This window comes from Castor canadensis, chromosome 5 (assembly GCF_047511655.1).
Source record: "Castor canadensis chromosome 5, mCasCan1.hap1v2, whole genome shotgun sequence".
Classification (NCBI taxonomy): Eukaryota; Metazoa; Chordata; class Mammalia; order Rodentia; family Castoridae; genus Castor; species Castor canadensis.
Window position 1 is genome coordinate 172248618 of NC_133390.1, and position 18583 is coordinate 172267200.

At 49.0% G+C, this 18583-nt stretch overlaps 1 protein-coding gene across 3 annotated transcripts in view; it reads right to left on the reverse strand.

Moving 5' to 3' along the window:
* Atp9a (ATPase phospholipid transporting 9A (putative)) overlaps positions 1 to 17528 on the reverse strand; it is a 122815-nt gene extending 105287 nt beyond the window's left edge. Inside the window, exon 1 of one of the 3 annotated variants that reach the window (XM_020175154.2) lies at positions 17377 to 17528. In XM_020175154.2, the coding sequence (XP_020030743.1) occupies positions 17377 to 17444 (68 nt within the window). In that variant the 5' untranslated portion in view covers positions 17445 to 17528. Of the gene's footprint in view, positions 1 to 5575; positions 5711 to 16741; positions 17081 to 17376 lie in introns of those variants that run through there. The other 2 variants (XM_074074984.1, XM_074074986.1) reach the window with 2 other exon arrangements.
* Positions 17529 to 18583: the final 1055 nt, after the last annotated feature.

The window sequence follows — 18583 nt, forward strand, 5'->3', positions numbered from 1 at the left end:
CAGAAAAGAAAGAGAAAAATCAAGCATCACCCAGTGGCAGGTGGCTCCTTTAGGGCAGGTGGTCCAGGAAGACCCAGAGGGAGGGAAGAAGGCAGCAGTGTAAGCTCAGGCTAGTTATTTAACCCCTCATCTTCCTGGAAAGCAGGAAGTACTGGGCCTGTGTAATGCAGAAGACAATCGACTTAAATACCTACAACAGGGTGCTGGCCCCTACGAACCCAACAGCGTTAACCAACTTCTTCCAAGAACAGCATCTGTGCCGCTAAATGCACACTCCTGCTGGCAGAAGTTTCTTGTGTTTCTGCTGCATCCCCACAGCTGAAGCCACCAGGGACCGAGTCAGCATACAGTAAATATTTACAGAGTGCATGAATGAATGAGTCAACAGCAGCTATTTTGGGCCTGCACGCTATAAATTTCTGCTAACTTTTCTGGAAGCTTGTATGAAGCTTGGAGATCTGGGAGCCCTTTCAGATAACTGGCAATCCCCTAAACCATCCAACTCTGAGGTTCCAGAGCACCAGCTTTCTGTGGAGTCACAAAACTTTTTGTGAGTGTCACCCAATGATCCAGCTTATCAGACCCAACAGGTGGCCTCCCTCAACTTTCCCCTTGTTGCTTTTGGAGTGACTGCTGTGGAAGGCCAGCATTTAGAATGAAAGCGTTTATAAAATGAAAATGCTAATCAACTTGTGAAAATATAAAGTACTAGTCAAGTAAACCAGAGATGTTACTCAAAGAAATATAATACTGCTTTTGTGTGTATGCACATGTGCGTGTGTACACATGTGTGTGCTAGAAATGAAACCCAAGGTCTCCTGTACATGCTCCACCGCTAAGCCACACCCCCAGCCTCTATGCTGCCATATAGATTGTCATTTGCAAGCTGGGTCTGGTGGTACATGCCTATAATGCCAGCATTTGGGAGGCTGAGGCAAAAGGATTGAGAGTTTGAGGCCAGCCTGGGCTACACAGCAAGACGGTGTCTCAAAAAAAAAAAAAAAGGAAGGGAGTGGTTAGGGATGGGGAATATAGTTCAGTAGTAGAGTGCTTCCTTAGCACATGCAAGATACTGGGTTCTACCCCAGAAACACGCACACACAAAATTAAAATGCCAAATGGAAAAAAGCAGAACATAAAAACACTTGTGTCAGGACTGGTGATGCAGCTCAAGCGGTAGAGTGCCCGCTTTACAAGCATGAAGCCCTGAGTTCAAACCCCAGCCCCACCGGGAAAAAAAAAAAAAAAACTCCGCCCCCCCCCCCCACACACACAAAATACTTGTCTGGTGATTCCTGTTCAAAAGAAACAGTCCAACAGTGCAACACAGAAACACAACAGGAAGAAAACAGTGGCTGCTGCAACTCGTGTTCATCACAGCTGGCTTTGATAGGAAAGTACTCTGCTATGTTCTTTGCCGCTTTGCTCTGTTCTTCCTTTTTGTTTTTGGAGTAGGAGTGAACCTTCATGCTAGGCAAATGATGCACCCCTCCCCTCTTATTTTTCTTATTCACACATACCCCCACTTTTCAACTAAAGAAAAAACTTATATCTCTCCCATTCCCCTCTAATGTACACTACTCAGGAACTGAGAGCTTGGTGAGGCCCTGGAACCTGGAGGCCAGAGAAGGAAGAGGCTACTTTGATGTGACAAGTCTGCCAGGTGAGGCTCAGTGTGACAATGACTGGACTAACTTGTTTCTAAAACTTAATCTCAGATCAAGAAAAGGAAGCCATGCTCAAATCACAAATGTAAAGTAAATTTCTTATGATACCACCATACACCCATCAGAATGCATAAAATGAGCTGGGCCTGGTGGTCATACCTGTAATCCCTTGGAGGCTGAGGCAAAACAATTTCCAGTTCAAGGCCAACCTGAGCTACATAGTGAGATCCCATCTCAAAAAAAAAAAAAAAAAAGAGGTGACAAACAGTCCACGTGTTGGTGAGGATGTGGAACCTCACCTGAGTTCAAACCCCAGGCCCACAAAAAAATAAAAAACAAACAAACAAAAAAAAAAAAAACTGGAAATAAGCAGGGTGTCAGTGGCTCACGCCTGTAATCCTAACTGCTCAGGAGGTAGAAATGAGGAGGATTGAGGTTCAAAGCCAGCCCTCGCAAATAGTTGGCGAGACCCTATCTTGGAAATATCCAACACAAAATAGGGTTGGTAGAATGGTTCATATGGTAGAGCACTGCCTGCCTAGCAAGTGTGAGGCTCTGAGTTCAAGCCCTAATACCTCCAAAAAAAAAAAAAAAAAACACCCCAAGAGGACAAAGCAGGAAATTGAAAAGCCTTCAGTCCAGAATAGGCCCCGAGGCAGAACCAACTGTGCTTCACCCTGAACTTCCACTTCCAGCCACCAGAATTGTGAGAAAAGATTTCTGTTGTTTATAAGACACCCAGTCCACGGTCCTTTGTTATAGAAGCCAAACGGACTAAGACAAATGGCAGCCATGTGGCAGTAGGAAAGGACAAACTATAAGACACACGTGTCCTGGCTCACTCTTATAAACACAGCACGGAATGAAGAAAGCCAGGCACTCATGAGCACACGAAGCAAGTTCCCATTTATGTAAGGTCACAGACAGACACACTCAGGTCTGTTCTTACAGGACAGGACACAGGTTAGATTAGGGTCGGGGCTGAAGGAGGCCACCAGGGTAAGAGCCGACTCCTTTATCGCTGGCTCCTAAGTGTGTACCACTTAAGGAGAACTCCTCCAGCTGTGCATTAGCAAGTGTGAGCGTCAGTAATGCTTCAAATCCGTTTATTCTGACACAAAACCGCCAGACGGGACACGTGGTGTCACCTGTTCCTAGCAGTCTTTAAATGATCTGGACACAATTATCATTCCTTCTCTTCCTGCCCTGAATTTGGAAAGTACAGAGAAGAGGAGAAAGGAGTAGGGGAAGGGAGAAGTTCTTCAGGTTTAAATTTTATTTAAGGACTAATTATATAAAAGGTAAAAAGTATTGGATTTCAATGATTTGGGTGTTTTGTTTTGTTTTGTCTTTTGACTGTACAGGGGGAGTTTCAACTCAGGGCCTTGTGCTTGCTAAGCAGGCGCTCTACCACTTCAGCCCAAATTATTTTATTTTATTTTATTTTAAAAGGTGAGTATAGACATCTCAGATGTTCTAAACATTCTCTTCTATTAGCAAAAACATCCCTCTGTAGACAGAGAGGGTGGAAAGCAGACAGATCAACAGCAGCTCTGGAAACAGACGCCGTGTTGTGGAGAACTTAGGGTACTGGTGGTCCAGCTTAGCCTTGGCCTCTTTTGCTCAATGGAATGGAGACCACGCTGAGGCAAATGCTGCCATCTGACGAGGCTTTCTAGGGATGCTTGCTGAGCATAAGGGAAAAGGCATGTGTGTAAGGCCTGAGCTGTCTCCCAGGAAGCCTCAGAGCTGCTGTTCCGCACCTGTGGGGCTGTGGGAAGCCCCATTCCAAGCTTTCCAAAAGCCTGCTTCTTGCTAAAACCAGGACAGAAGAATCTTGAAGTTTCCAGAATTTTCCTCTGTCACACTGTTCCTGCTAAGAATAAGCATTCAGAAGTATCACTAGCTCCAAATCCCTGAAGCCTCAAAAACCCCTAATCCCTCCCCCAACAGAAATTATCTACTTTAAATGGATATTGAAAAAAAGTCTCTAATAGGAGACATCAGCACAGCATTTGCTACAAAAGTTCAAATTGAAATGTGTCTTTTAAAACACTGAAGTGGGTGCCTATCACCCTACACCAAAACATCTGGAAAAGGACAAAAAAAAAAAAAAAACCAAAAACTCTTTTCTCAGTTTGGCCATCTATAAAACAGGCTTGTCATGAGGATTACAGGAGATAATCCTTATGAAACCCTTGAAGAGTGCCTGGCACCTGACAAGCCTGCCATGGTGATCACCAACCGTTATTAGCACAACCAGAGTGACCTAACAACCACTGCACAACATGCAACTGGAAACTGTGACTCCTGTAAACCCTTTGAACAGGAGGACACAGGTGGGGACCGTGTCCACGCCCCACAGAGCACATGGCACATGTGTTGGGCTACTCCTAAGGGGTGGGGGTGGGAAGGAGGGGGTCCAGCTCCAGAGCACCTGAGTTTACAACATGTTTGTAGACAGCTCTCCAGACTAGACTGTCTAAATCAAATTGCCAATGAACTCATCGATATCAGGGTAAAATGACGTTTTATTGATAAACTAAGGGACACCACAGCTACCAAAATAGCAGTAAGTGAGCTCCTTCCTGTGTTGTGACAACAAAGTACAACAGATGGGGGGCTTAAACAACAGGACTTCCTCTACCATGGTCTGCAGGCTAAGGTCCAAGACCAAGGTGTCCCCCAGCCTCAATCCTTGGCTTGCAGCCTGGTCCTCACGTGGGGCTGGACATGCATTTGTGTGTTCTCATCACTTCATTTTATAAGGACACTGGCCAGACTCCTTTACTGCCTTATCTGCAGTACATCACACTTAGGGTCCCGGGAGGCAGGGGGGCTTCAACATATGAATTTGGGACAGAGGCCACAATGCAGTCCACACTCCCGAACACAACCAGATTATTTTATTTCTTCCCTGCAGCAAAAACATTACATGTTTAGACAGAGCTATTTCTGCATGGTCACTGTCTCCTAAACACTAGACAGGATTTACAGCACCTAGAAGCTTCGGAACTTTTACTGACTTCCCAGTTTTCCTTAAATTGACTCCTGGTTTTTACTTGAATGTATTCAAAAAGGAAACTTCCTGCTACCACTACAAAGAGAAAACAAGTATCATTTGGCCCAAACAGAAGAATCATAAAAGTAACTGCTAACCTTGCAATGTTGGGGTGTGATTCAGGCCATGGTCCCACTGCTGACTCTGCACGCATGGGTCAAGCCTGCTTCCCCCCCAAATCTGTGGGACTGGGATTTGAACTCAGGGTTTCCCACTTGCAAAGCAGGCACTGTATGCTTGAGCCACACCTCCAGTCCATTTTGCTCTGGTTATTTTGGAGATGAGGGTTTCTCGAACCTCAATCCTCTGAATCTCAGCCTCCAAGTAGCTAGGATTACAGGTGTGAGCCACTGGTGCCAGGCAGTATTAAGCTTTCAAACTCACATGAATTAAAGAACACAGACATCAGTTAATAAAATCAGCACCATTCTAACCTTATAGCTAAAAGTCATGGATAAAAATGTTAGTCTTTTTCTTTCTAAATTAAACCAAAGTCTAGGGGCAGGGATATAGTTCAGTGACAAAATTCTCGCCCAGCATAAGTAAAGTCCTAGGTTCAAGCCTCAGCACCACCAAAAAAAAAAAAAAAAACCAAAAAAAGCCACGCCCATGTTATGGCATAGTAAAGAAGGACCTTCTGTTCTGAAAAGTTCCAGCCAAAGGTCTGAAGATGGCTCAATGCCTCCCCTTCTTCCAACATGATGCATGTGTAACTAAGGTGAAGGTCAAATGGCTGCCCTCTCCCCAGGGACTGCCACACACGGGGCCTCCTCTTTGATTCCTGTCACCGGTGCTCGCAGGGAAACCTCCAAATGGCTCCTGTGTTGCGCTGTCCCCGAGTCCTTACCTGGGTTGATAATGCCCCATCACAGGTCTGGTTTTGGTTGGCACAGGACAGGGCTCCGTGGCTGGCAGCGGATGGCACAAGCACAGCTGTGGGGCTGACAGAGGGCTTGAGAGCACTTCCTGATGGCCAGCTGCCAAGGCTCCTTCCAGTGTGACCCAAGAGGGCCAAGTGCCATTCACCCGGAGAAGGGGAGGGCTGGTGCCTCCAGATTTCTCTCACAGGCATAGCCTCCTCCCCAGACTCTCTGCGTGCTGTGAACCTACGACATGTGCCTCTGTCACATCACCTCCTAGATAGCCCTATACACAGTCAGCCTTCATGATCCACAGTGTCCTGTTTGTAAATTCATCTAGTCCCTAAAATCTGTAATCCCAAAATCAATACTTCCACAGTCATTCATGGATATGTGTGAGGTGGCAAAGAATTCAGGTCTGCCATGTACACTGGGACCCAGCTGCAGGCAAACACAGCACACTCTGCTTCTTGCTGCAGCTCTCACCCTAAAGATGGGGGTCATTCAAGGGTCTGTGGGATGCCATGGTTTTTGCATTCCTCTGCTTTTCCTTGGCAATGTCATTGTTTAAAATGGCCCTAGGCACAGAGCTTGACTGCCCCAGGGTTCAGGCTGGGGTGTGCCCTACAGGGAACACAGGCACTAGATAAGCATGTTAAATACGGAGTCTTTACACAGAAACATTGACTGGAGGGTGGCTCAAGCAGTAGAGTGCCTGCTTGCAAGTGCAAAGCCCTGAGTTCAAACCCCAGTCCCACCAAAAAAACAAAATCTATTATAGACATGTTCTGTATCTATCAGTTGAAGAAAATGTGACCAGAGGCTTCTAAGAACCAGACCCTTGCATATCCCCAAGGAGCCTCGGTGCATCCCTGGAATTCACTGTTCACCGGATGTGAGAGCAGAACTCCTGTGAATAGTGAGCTGCAGACCTACCACCACTCCCGTGTCAGAAAAAGTGCATTTTACATCAAAAATGGCAAGTTCAGCCAGGCACTGGTGGCTCACGCCTATAATCCTAGCTACTCAGGAGGCAAAGATCAGGAGGATCACAGTTCGAAGCCAGCCCCAGGCAAATAGTTCTTGAGACCATATCTCGAAAAAAATCCATCACAAAAAAGGGCTGGTAGAGTGGTTCAACTGGTAAGAGCACCTGCCTAGCAACAGTAAGGTCCTGAGTTCAAGGTTCAATGCCGCAAAAATAAGTAAATACATAAATGGCAAGTTCAGGACTGGAGGTGTGGCTCAAGCAGTAGAGTGCCTGCTTTGTAAGTGTGAAACCCTGAGTTCAAACGTCAGTCCCACCAAAAAAAGAAGTTCACAGCTTTGGGGATGGGGTGCAGCACAGAAGTAAAGCATTTGCCTCACATGCATAGATCGAGGGTTCCAGCCCCAGCATACCAAAACGTACACGCATGTGTACACGTGCACATACACACAGCTCGGGGCTCTAAGTGGAATGGACGGAGCGGCGGGAGGAACCAAGTATGCTGGCATTCCTTTTCTTGGCTCTCAGGTGGTACAGTGACACCACATCTCTATCCACCCTGGTCTGGCAAGGCTCCAGGGCTGCCCAGGAGCCTGGGCTGCTGCAGTCACCCAAGGAGCATCAAGATGGCTTCTGGCGGAGTTCCCTATGGCCATGCTGTCACGAGGCCAGCCCTCGTCTCCAAGTGGTGAGAATCATTCTGCCACTCTTCATTCTCCCGAGTGCTCACCTGCTACACTCTATGCATGATGCCTGCCAACACACGCACTGTGTGGTCCCCATTTTCCTGAAAAGGAAACTGAGGCAGAGAGAGGGAGTAAGACAGTGGGGTGGGTTCTACAAATACAGGCTGAGCACTTTTAATCTGAAAATCCAAAATACTCCAAAATCCGAAACATTCTGAGCGCTGAGAGAACAGTGAAGCTGGAAAATTCCACACCGTGAAGCTTTATTTCATGCATACAATTATCTAAAATATTGTATAAAGCCGGGTGTGGTAGTATGCATCTATAGTTCCAGCTACTCGGGAAGCTGAAGCAGAAGAACTCTTAAGCCAGGTTGAGGTCAGCCTGGGAAACTTACCAAGACTCTTGTCTCAAAAATAGTTAAATAAATAATAAAAATTTTAAAATTTGTAAAAAACCACTTTCAACTTCTGTGTATAAAGTATACAAGAAACAAATGAATCTTGGGTCATATCCCAGAGATAGCACATGAATATGCAAATATCCCAAAATTCAGGGGAAAAAAATCCTGAATCTGAAGCACTTCTGGTGCTGAGCATTTCAGATAAGGGACGTCCGACCTGCGTGAGAAGATCAAAATGGGCACATCACGGGAGGTCCCTCTAACCCAAATCCAAACTCTACGGACACTGCAATGGCAACAAAGTAACTTAAAAATTTTAAAATGTATATATAAGCATATGTGTATGTACATATGGTCTACAACATTCTTACCTTTTTTCTTAATACGGCAGTTTCTAAAATGCAGCAGCACACCTTTTGTCACTCCCTAATTCTTTCTCCTTACAGGCACTACACACACACACACACACACACACACACACACACACACACACACACACACTCTCTCTCTCTCTCTCTCTCTCTCTCTCTCTCTCTCTCTCTCTCTCTCCTAGCTACTGGTGGAGAAAGAAACAGCAATGCACAGTTTGCGGGGGAGGGGAGCAGGCTCAAAGTCCTTGCAGCCGGCAGCCCAGGCCACCCAGGAAAGCCACCCTCCCCAGCCAGACTGGCCTGAGTTCTCTAGCTTCTGTGGCTCACCTTTGCCTTCACTAATTCCTTAACCTTTCCAAGACTCAGTTTCCTCATCAGTGAAACAAGAATGAAAAACAAGTGCCAACATCACAGGGTCCTATGCACTGTGAAGGAGAAACTGTGGCACAGCGCCTAAACACTGCAGGTCCTCAGTCAATATTTGTTTTCTCCTCCAAGGTCAGTCATGAGTCACACAAACCGGTCCAATCTGCTCTGCGCTCTCCAGCCCTGAAATGTCCCTGAGGCATCCACCCAGGCAGGGCTTCCCATCTACACCCCACCCAGCCCAGGGGGAGCCTACTGTGAGACTCTGTCCTGCCAGGTCTACAGAATTCACCTGTCACTCCTCACTTCCCCCTGGTACTGTAACAAACAGCCACAAATTTAGTGTCTTCAAAGAGTGCTTGTGGCTCATGCCTGTAATCCTAGATTAGGAGGATCTAGGATTAGGAGGATCACAGTTCGAAGACAGCCTGGGCAAGTAGTTCTAGAGACCCTATCTCAAAAAAAAAACCCATCACAGAAAAGGTCTGGTGGAGGGGCTCAAAGTGCAGGCCCCGAGTTCAAACCCCAGTACAGCAAAAAAAAAAAAAAAAACCAGAAAGGAGTGCAGCTGCATTCTCTTATAGCTCTGGAAGTCAGAAGTCCAAAGTAGGGCTCAGGGGTGCCAGACCCCCAGGAGGTGCTAGCACCCAGTGTCCCTCCTGGGGGTCTGGGAGAACACGTTGGCCACACACTTCCCAGCCTCCAGTGACCACCCACAGTCTTTGGTCACCCTTCCCAGCCTCCAGTGACCACCCACAGTCCTTGGCTCACAAGCACCAGCACAGCATCGTCCCACCTGTCTGACACTCCTTGTCCTCTTTGACTTCTAAGGACGCTGTGATGACAGCAACCTCACAGGTGAATAGAACGTGGATGGCTTGGGGAGCACAGTCCTACCCACCACACCATACATGCTGTGACCTCTGGAGCAATCTAAATGTCTCATCGTCTGACCCTTTTCCATTAAATGACTGACATCTGTCTTTTTCCTACTCACTTTTATTAGCATGTATTAATTGTACAAAATACTGGGCCTCACTATGACATTTTCATACGTGTGCACCATGTACTTTGATCATTTTCACCCCCCCACTGCCCCTATGTGCCCCCTTTACCCATCACCTCCCTCTTCCCAAATACTCCTCCTCCTACTTTCACATCTTTTTGTTGAAATCTGGATTCTACATATAAAGCATGCAGAACTTGTCTTTCTGAGTGTGGCTTATTTCACTTAAAGTGATGATCTCCAGTTCCATCCATTTTCCAGCAAATGACATCATTTGGTTGTTCCTGGCTGCATAATACTCCATTATGTATGGAGCAAAATGGAAAAAATCAGCCTTAACACCTCTTGCTGACAGGCAGTAACTGTGTTCACTGACATTTAACCACAGAGAAACAGAAGCTTGCAACTACTGACAGGAAAACTGTACTAGCTAAAACACAGCAAAAGTAAGGACCCCCTTGCCCACCTTTGTCTTGCCCTGGTAGAGACAGGCTTGTACCCAAATGAGGAATTTAAAAGCTGTCCTCCAAGGAGCATGCATTGGCCCCCTGTCTTGATGTACTCAAAACCTGCTAATGTATAAAAGTAATAGCCCTACTGTGTTCGGGGCTCAGACTTTGGGAGTTATCCTCTGAGCCTCGGCGCCGCCAGCAAAGTGCTGCTTCCTGATCTCAGTGTCACGGCCCCTTTGTTCCCGCTACACGTGTATATAGCAGAGTTTCCTTACCCATTCATCTGCTGGTGGCCACCTAGGCTGATCTCATAACTTGCTACTGAGAGCTGTACAGTGTCTATTAGTGTATCTTTATAAGACTCTTCACAGAAATTGTAAGTGGTTTTTAGTTTTGTCTGTAATGTGATGTTCTGATCTGACTCTAGCCAGATCTCCTTTCCTGACTCCCACACCCTGGAGGCCATAATCCTTGCCTGGATCAGCAGAGCCAGGTACCAGGCTAGGGGAGACCATCCTCAAGTGAAGACAAAAGAAGGAATTCTAGAGATATCCTGAGCTGCCTTCCTCCAGATGCCAGGAGAGGCAGTGGCCTAAAGCTTTCCTCAGCTCCTGTCCACTGCCTCCCGATCACCCTTAATGCTCTTCCCATGTGGCCCAGTGTGGCACGGCATGGCCTGCCTCCTTTGTCTAGGACCTTTTCCTGAGCCTCTGCCCTGTTCTTCTTGTGGCCATAAAAGAACACAAAAAATAGTCTGCCCTAGAAAGCCTTCCCTAGAACACAGGTCTCACATTTAAAGATGAAAATGACATCATCTCAGAAGCCACCCACACACCCCCTTAACTGCTGGGGAAAGAGAACAAGAAAGGGAGAGGACAGAGGACACCTTCTCTCTGCCTGGCGTGACCTTTTCCTGACCCAGACACAGGCTCACAAATCACATGCTCAAGACATGAACTAGCTGGCCTGATTCTACTAACCTGCGAAGACTTCTGAGCCAGAGACAGACACGATCAGAGGGAAGTGGGGAAGTGGGGCTGGTTTTTTTGTTTTTTTTTTTTTTGCAGGGGCTGTGGCTCAAGTGCCCTAGCAAGTGTGAAGTCCTGAGGTCAAACCCCAGTACCAGTACTGCCAAAAACAAAAAGTGACTAAGCTGCAGTCTGAGGAGGCCCAGCCTGTAACAGCAGTCTCCTCTCCACCCCTCAGAGCAGAGGTTTTACTCCATTTGTAACTTGGAGGCTGGCTTCAGTCTTTCTCCTTGTTCCATGCTGGGGATTAAGATGGAGGGGGCGGGATGGGGGGGGGATGAAGCAGAATGACGCTGGAGGGGGCGAATCTAATTAACATTTACGTAAGCACATACGTAAATGCCACAATGAAACCCCTTGTACAAGTATTATGTGCTAATAAAAATGTTTTTTAAAAAAAGGACACTGAAAACCAGGGCCCAGGCTGTTCCCAGTTGAATGATGGCACCAGCACATGTCAAACTGGGGAAAAAGAGCAGGTGTTCTGAGAGGCTCCCGGACTGGGATCTGATTTCACGAGCCCTCAGTGAGGCTTAACAGGAGCCAAGGGAAAAAAGTCAGAGCTAAGCATTCCAGGCAAAACATGAGGACAGCATGTGCAAAGGGCTTGCATCACAAGGAAGCTCAGAGGAGGAGACATGAGCTGACAAGGAGGAGCCAGAGCTTGCCGAGTAGAAGACAGGGGCCACAGCAGCTCTGCCCAGCAGAACTTTCTGCAGTGGTGGACGTGCTCTGTGTCTGCTGCGCTGGCTACCTGTGTGTACTGAACTGCAGAAAGCACCACTGAGGAACTGAACTTTTAATTCCATTTATTTTTGGCTATTTTATTTGGGCATTTTTCGTTGTCGTTTTGGTGTCTTTTGTTGTAGTCTCTCTTCTGGGAGTTCTGGGGAACATGCTAGGCGGGTGCTCTACCACTGAGCTACACCCCAACCCCTTAATTTGAATTAAATGAGAATGTGAACACCACATGAGGCTGGTGGCTACATGCTGGACATAAAGGCCAATGCACTAAATGACCTTGTGGAGACCGACAGCCACTGGAGGGTTTTAGGTGGCACATTTTCATGGGCAGAGCATTTGGCCCCTCTGCCTGGCTGCGAGGAAACCTCATGCACCAACAGCTCAGCTGCAGGTAGACAGAGCTGGTGATGACAAGGACAACAATGACTGGAGTGGTAGCAAAGCTAAGGGAGATTGGGAGATCCAGGGAAGGCCTTGACAACCTACCCTCTGAGCTCAGGGACAGTGAAGGAAGGAAGACCAGGCTCCTGGCAGGAGCAGGACCATGACTTTGGCTTGTGCCAGGTGGAGAGGAGGACAGAAGGGTTCAGTTCCCTGAGTGAGGTGGTCATTCAGGCCAGGGTGTGGATGAGCTCCCCAGCAGGAGCAGAGAGGGAAGGTCCAGTACCGAACCACAACACTTAACGTCACACGGAGGAAGGGGAGGCAGAGAACCCCAGTGCTGGAAATCATCAGACACTGGAAATTCTTGGTAGACACAGAAACTGAAGACACACATCCACACAAGGATCTGAGAGACCCACAGTATTGGCCCAAAACTGGAGCCATCCAAATGTCCATTACAGTGAGCAGTCACATGACACGTGGGTCCCCACACACTGGTGTCCTATTAAGGAATAAAAAAGACCCTCATGCCGGTGGCTCATGCCTGTAATCCTAGCTACTCAGAGGCAGAGATCAGGAGGATTGAGGTTCAAAGCCAGCCTGGGCGAGTCCCTATCTCGAAAAAAAACCCATCACAAAAAAGGGCTGGTGGACTGGCTCAAGCTGTAGGCCCTGAGTTCAAACCCAGTACCAAAAAAATTAAAAAAGGACCCTCAAAAGCATTATGCTAAATGAAAGAAGACATACACAAAGTATAAACCCCTTTTTATAAATCTCCAGAAAGGGCAAAACTAAAGAAACAGACGACAGGTCAGTGGTTGCCTGGGATTTATGAGAAGGACTAACCATGACCCAGCAGAAGGACATCTTCGGCAATGAAACATTCAAAAACTGAATCTGAGTGATGACCGAACAACTCTCTGTGCACTAACTTTAAATGAAATCAGGGAGACTGAGGCGTGGCTCCAGTGGTGGAGCACTTAAGAGCGAGGCTTTGAGCTCCATCTCCAGTGCTGAGGAAAAAAAAAAAAACAATGAGCTGTATGCCTACAATAAATGTTATTTTTAAAGTACATTTCAATAAAACGTTTTTGCTGGAGGTGTGGCTCAAGTGATAGAGTGGTTACCTAGCAAGCACAAGCCCTGAGTTCAAACCCGGTACCACTAAAAATCAAAAAAAAATGAAAACAAAGCTGTTTTTTAAAAAGCACAAAAAATTGTGGTAGATATGGGTATTCTGCTCGTTTCTCAACCCAGCTCATACCCAAAACTTGCAAGGAACCTCAAATATCGAGGTGCCTTAGCCACAAAAGCCAGAATAATAATAATTATTATTATTCTATAAGATAATACATTATTACTATTCACGGGACTGGGGTTTGAACTCATAGCCTCACACTTGCAAAGTAGGCCCTCTACAGCTGGAGCCAAACCTACAGTCCATTTTCCTCTAGTTATTTTGGAGGTGGGAGTCTCTCAAACTATTTGCCCAGGCTGGCCCTGAATCTCAATCCTCCTAAAGTGGCTAGGATTACAGGCATGAGTCACTGGCACCCAGCTAACTCTTGGATTTTTTTGTTTTTGTTTTTAGTGGTACTGGGGTTTGAACTCAGGACCTTGTGCTTGCTAGGCAAGTGCTCTACTACTTAAGCCATGCTCTCAGCAAAACCCATACTTATTATGAGACGGGAAAGTCTCAGGTCAGCCAGGGCCCAAGTTCCCTTCCCTTCCTACAATGTCACACCAGGGCCTCTGCACATTTAAATAAAACACTTTACACAATTATTCATTTTCCTGAATTTGATCAGGAAAGAATGATGAAGTCATACTTGTGAATTTCCCACCATCAAAGACCTTCACTCCTCTCAAAAAGAGCACTCTGGAGACCCGGAATAAAAACCTCATATAAACGCCTAATTAAGGCTATTAGCCCCAGTAAACACCTAGGGTGTACTGAACGTTTACTGTAGTAAGTGTTTGCATGGATTACATCCCAAAACAATCCTATGACGTATACATAACTGTTACTCCCACTTTGCAGATAAAGTCCATTTTCCCAAGATCACACAGGTAGTGAGCAGAGTCCAGGCGTGAACCTGACACAGGCCCTGATGACCGACCCTGCTGTTTCACCCCAGTGGAGCTCCAACCAAACAGAAGCAAAGGACATGACATTGTGAAACAGTTTCCGGCAATATAGTACAAGTACCTCAGTTCCTAACTAAACCACTGCAACAGGCTTCTCAGTGTCAAGACATGTCAACTTCTCAAGAGAGAACAGAACTGTGGCCACAGGCAGCATCCAGCAAATACTTGCAAATCTTGAGGCAGCAGATGCCTTGTTTTGGCTTTTTACCAAATCCCCAACTACCTCTGGGACCATCAGATAAAATGGTAGATTGGGTTCAAACCTCTCACTGATTATCTCTCTGACTTGAACAAATTATTTAGTTTCCTTGTCTATGAAATAGAGAAATCAACCTCAAAACCAGGTGCTGTGGCTCACACCCATAACACCAACTACTTAGGAGGCAGAGGTCAGGAGGCTTGAGATTCGAAGCCAGCCCGGGCAAATAGCTCTCGAGACCCTATCTCGAAAAACCCATCACAAAAAAGGGCTGGTGGAGTGGCTCAAGGTATAGGCCTGAGTTCAAATCCCAGGACCAAAACAAAACAAAACTCAACACTGTGTGGGAGGAATTAACCATAAGGCCACTCACATCAAGTGCCCAGCAGAGATCCTGGCCCATTACAAGTTAGCTTCTACTCAACCATCCAGTGACATTTCAGGAAGACCTTCCATCTCTCTGTGCTTCCCAAAGTGCTCCAAACATGAGGATGCGCACCCTGAAAGAAGTGCAGACCATATTCGAGAACATACAGGCTCAGCACTGCACATGCATGATGGGACCATGTCTCTTTTTTTTTTTCTTGGTGGCACTAGGGTTTGAACTCAGGGCCTCACATTTGCTAGGCAGGTGCTCTACCACTTGAGCCATGCCACCAGCAAGGGACCATGTCTCAGTGCATGTACCTGTTTAGGAACTGTCTGTTCCAAAGCCAGCAAACATGATGGGGGATATAATCTTCCCTCATACCCCTCAGTTTTTACTCAGGGTTTTGTTTGGTTGGTTGTTTTGGTTTGGGTTTTGTTTGGTTGGTTGTTTTATCCCCTTGGTGGAACTGAGGTTCAAACTCAAGGCTTTGTGCTAGCCAAGCAGGCGCCCTACCTCTTGAGCCATCTGCAGTCGGAAACCTCATTTGTTTAAAATATAAGTCTCTGTGGCACTCCCTGTGGGCCTCCATAGAAACAGTGCATAGTTCTATCATGTTATTTATCACTTTTAATCAGTTTGCATTTTTCTCCTACAAAGAGTCAGTTGTTCTCAACTATGACTGCATATTAAAACCTAAGAATCCTCCTCCACCTCCATCCACTCCGGATTGGTTCCTGTAACCCCTACAAGATACCAAAATCCAAGAATGCTGACATCCCTTACATAAAAGGTATTTGCATAAAACCTACACACATCCTCCTAATAACTTTAAATCATCTCCACGTGATTTATAATACCCCACACAACGTAAACGTGATGTAAATAGTTGTCAGGCTGTAACGCATAGGAAATGACAAGGAAAATGGCTCATGTACACGTTCCATACAGAGGTAATTTTTTAAGTTCTTTTCAAGTGTTTTCAATCAGCAGTTGGTTGAATCAGATACAGAGAACCACTGAAAGTCAGATCCCACCCTCGTTCCTCATTTGGAAGGTCTGCAAATGAGCGCTGAGGTCAGAGCCAGGGTCCCACACCTGTCTGGCACATCTTATTTAAGTCAGCTTTGCGTCGGAATCACCTGGCACCACCCCCTGCACTTCCTAGGTGGCTCGTAACTGTCCCTGGCACGAATTAATTACGGCAGACTTTAGTCTGCTGATCTTAATTCATCAAAATATTTACTGTGGGTGGACAATGCACCGGCAATGTGCCTGGGAGTGTAGCCCAGTAGTGGAGCGGCCACCTAGCACGCGAGGACCTGGGCTCCATCCCCAACTCCACAAAAACAAACAAAAACCACAGCGCGGGAAATGAGTCTGGGGCGGACAGTCTGGGGCGGACGATCCGGAGCTCAGAGCTCAATCTCCATTTTGCAGCATCCTCTCTGCAAATCCTTAACCCCGTCAAGCTCGTTTCCTTCTCTAAAATCCAGAGGATTCAGGGACGCCAAGGACAAAGAACCCACAAAATGGCAGCTGGCTTTTTTTTTTTTTTTTTTTGGCAGTCATTCCACTGACACCTGGTAAAGCCACTCTGGGTCACTAGCCCCACCCTACTCCTGCGTCTCGCTGGCGAGCAACTGAGCTCAATGAGCCGCGGCCCCGGGGAAGTCCCAGAGGGGGCGGGTCAGAGGCTGCAGGCCCCGCCCAGAGGCCGTTCCCAGCCTTCAATGGGCATCGCCCTCACCTGCGCAGCCTGTAAAAAATGCGAATCTCCAGGTCCCACCCACCCCCCAAGACCTCTGATTGGCGGGTCTGGGCGGAGCCAGGGAATCTGCATTTTCGCCATCACCTTCCCCCACGCCACCCTCCAACCCCCCACCCCCACCCCAGGTAGGTCTGATCCAAGCAATGCCACAGCTCCTAAAAACTCAACAGGTCACTATCTTCGGAACGGCAAGAAGGCCAGGCGCAACCCGCCCTCTCCTCCAAGGCAGAGAAAACCCACGTCTCTTCCGCGCCCAGACTGCCCGCGGGGTCTGCCGCTGTGGGAAGGGCAGAGCTGATGGCAAATCCTGGGCCTGTCACGGGGCTCCTTCCCCCAAACTGGGGGGTCGGGAGAATTGTGTCACAAATCGGCCAGTAGGAGCCCCTCCCACCGTCTTGCAGCAGCCAGTTCGGTTCCACCCAGGGCTGGAAGGTGGTGTCGGCGCAGGTGGTGTGGTCGCTGCCTCTGAGGGCTGGGGCCGGGAGGCGCCGATGGGGACCCTGAAGCCCCTCTCCCCGCATCGGCGCTCCCACGCTTTGATGTTGAGCAAGTCGTGTCACCAGAGTGGTCTCGACACAATAAAAGGTTAAAAAGCGCGGCTGGTCCCGATTCTGCGCGCGTGCAGGCGGCCCAGGCTTCTCGGGGTGTCTTTGAAGGGAGGTGGGAAGGGGAGCGAGGCAGCCGGCGCCCGGGCCCCACAGGGACGGAAACGGGCTGCGGCCCGGCCCGACTGCGGAGATGCCTCCCCGCCTCCCCCGCCCGGCCGCGGGCTCATGGCGCCGGGCGCGGCCAACCTGTCAGGCCCTGCCGGCCGAGCGCCGGCCTCCCGGGCGCGCGCGGACAAAGGAGCTGCAGCGGCTGCGGGGCCCACTCACCCGGCGCGGGGCCTGCTGTCCATCCGCTTCTTCTGGCGCACCGGCTGCAGCGGGATGTTGTCCGTCATGTCGGCGGCGCCGCCCGCCTTGGCCGCCGCGCCCCCCGCGCCGCCTGGGCCGCCGCCCGGTCCGGCCTCCGCGCCACCGCCCGCCGGCGCCGCGCCGCCCCGGGGGAGGAGGCGGCGGCAGCGGGCGGGCCGGGCCCGCAGCGAAGGGGCGAGGTCGCGAGCGCCGGGCCACGCGCGGAGCCGCCCGCGCGGCCCGACCGACGGACACGGGCGCACCATGGGCCCCGGCTCCGCGCTGCGCCCGCACGCTCCGCGCCGCGCCTGCCACGGGGGGCGGCCTGGCCGTGTCCGCGCCGCCGCCGCCGCCGCAGTGTCCCCGCCCCCGGCCCGCGCCGCGCGCCCCCCCACGCGCGCCCACCCGGCCACGCGCCCCCCGCCCACGCCTAGACGTGCGCGCGCGCGCGCCCGGCTGCCGAACCCCCGGTATCCTGTAATCACACTGACACGCACACCCCGGCCAGACTCCCACGTTCACAGTCACACGCACCTTTCCACACTCACCCCATCACAGGCATTCTCACAAGCTCGTTTTCGCTGGCTTTCACCTTCGCGCACCATGCACACACCCTGCCACATTCGCCCCCACCAAAACCCATATCCACAATTACACACTGCACACGCGCACACAGCCTGCCGTACTCACCCCTCATCCACACGCCCTGCATCTCACACACATGTGCCATCAAGAATCACAGTCACACGGGGACATGCACCTTGCTCACTCAGCTTTTCAGACTTCACCCACCATCCTGCACCGTTCACACCCTCACTCCCCACCTGGATTCCTGGAGTTCACAGTCACTTACACACTTGCCTTATAAACGCAGACACCCGTATGCTAACCCGCACACCTTCATTCTCACACTCGATCCCCCATCCTCCTCTTGGGGCTTGCACATATGCCCTATCCTCAGTCCTCAGACCTACAGTCATGACCTTCTGTCTCTTGAACAACCTCAGACACACACCTGATTCCTTCCACATCTGCCCTTACACACTCTCCCACACAATGGGCACAACCCACAAACTTCCCAAAGCACTGAGGACAGGAAAAAAAAAAAGAATAGCAGGAAGGTTAAAAATCAATGTCACAGCCAGGCCTTGTTACAGATTACACACCTGTAATCTGTGATCCCAGC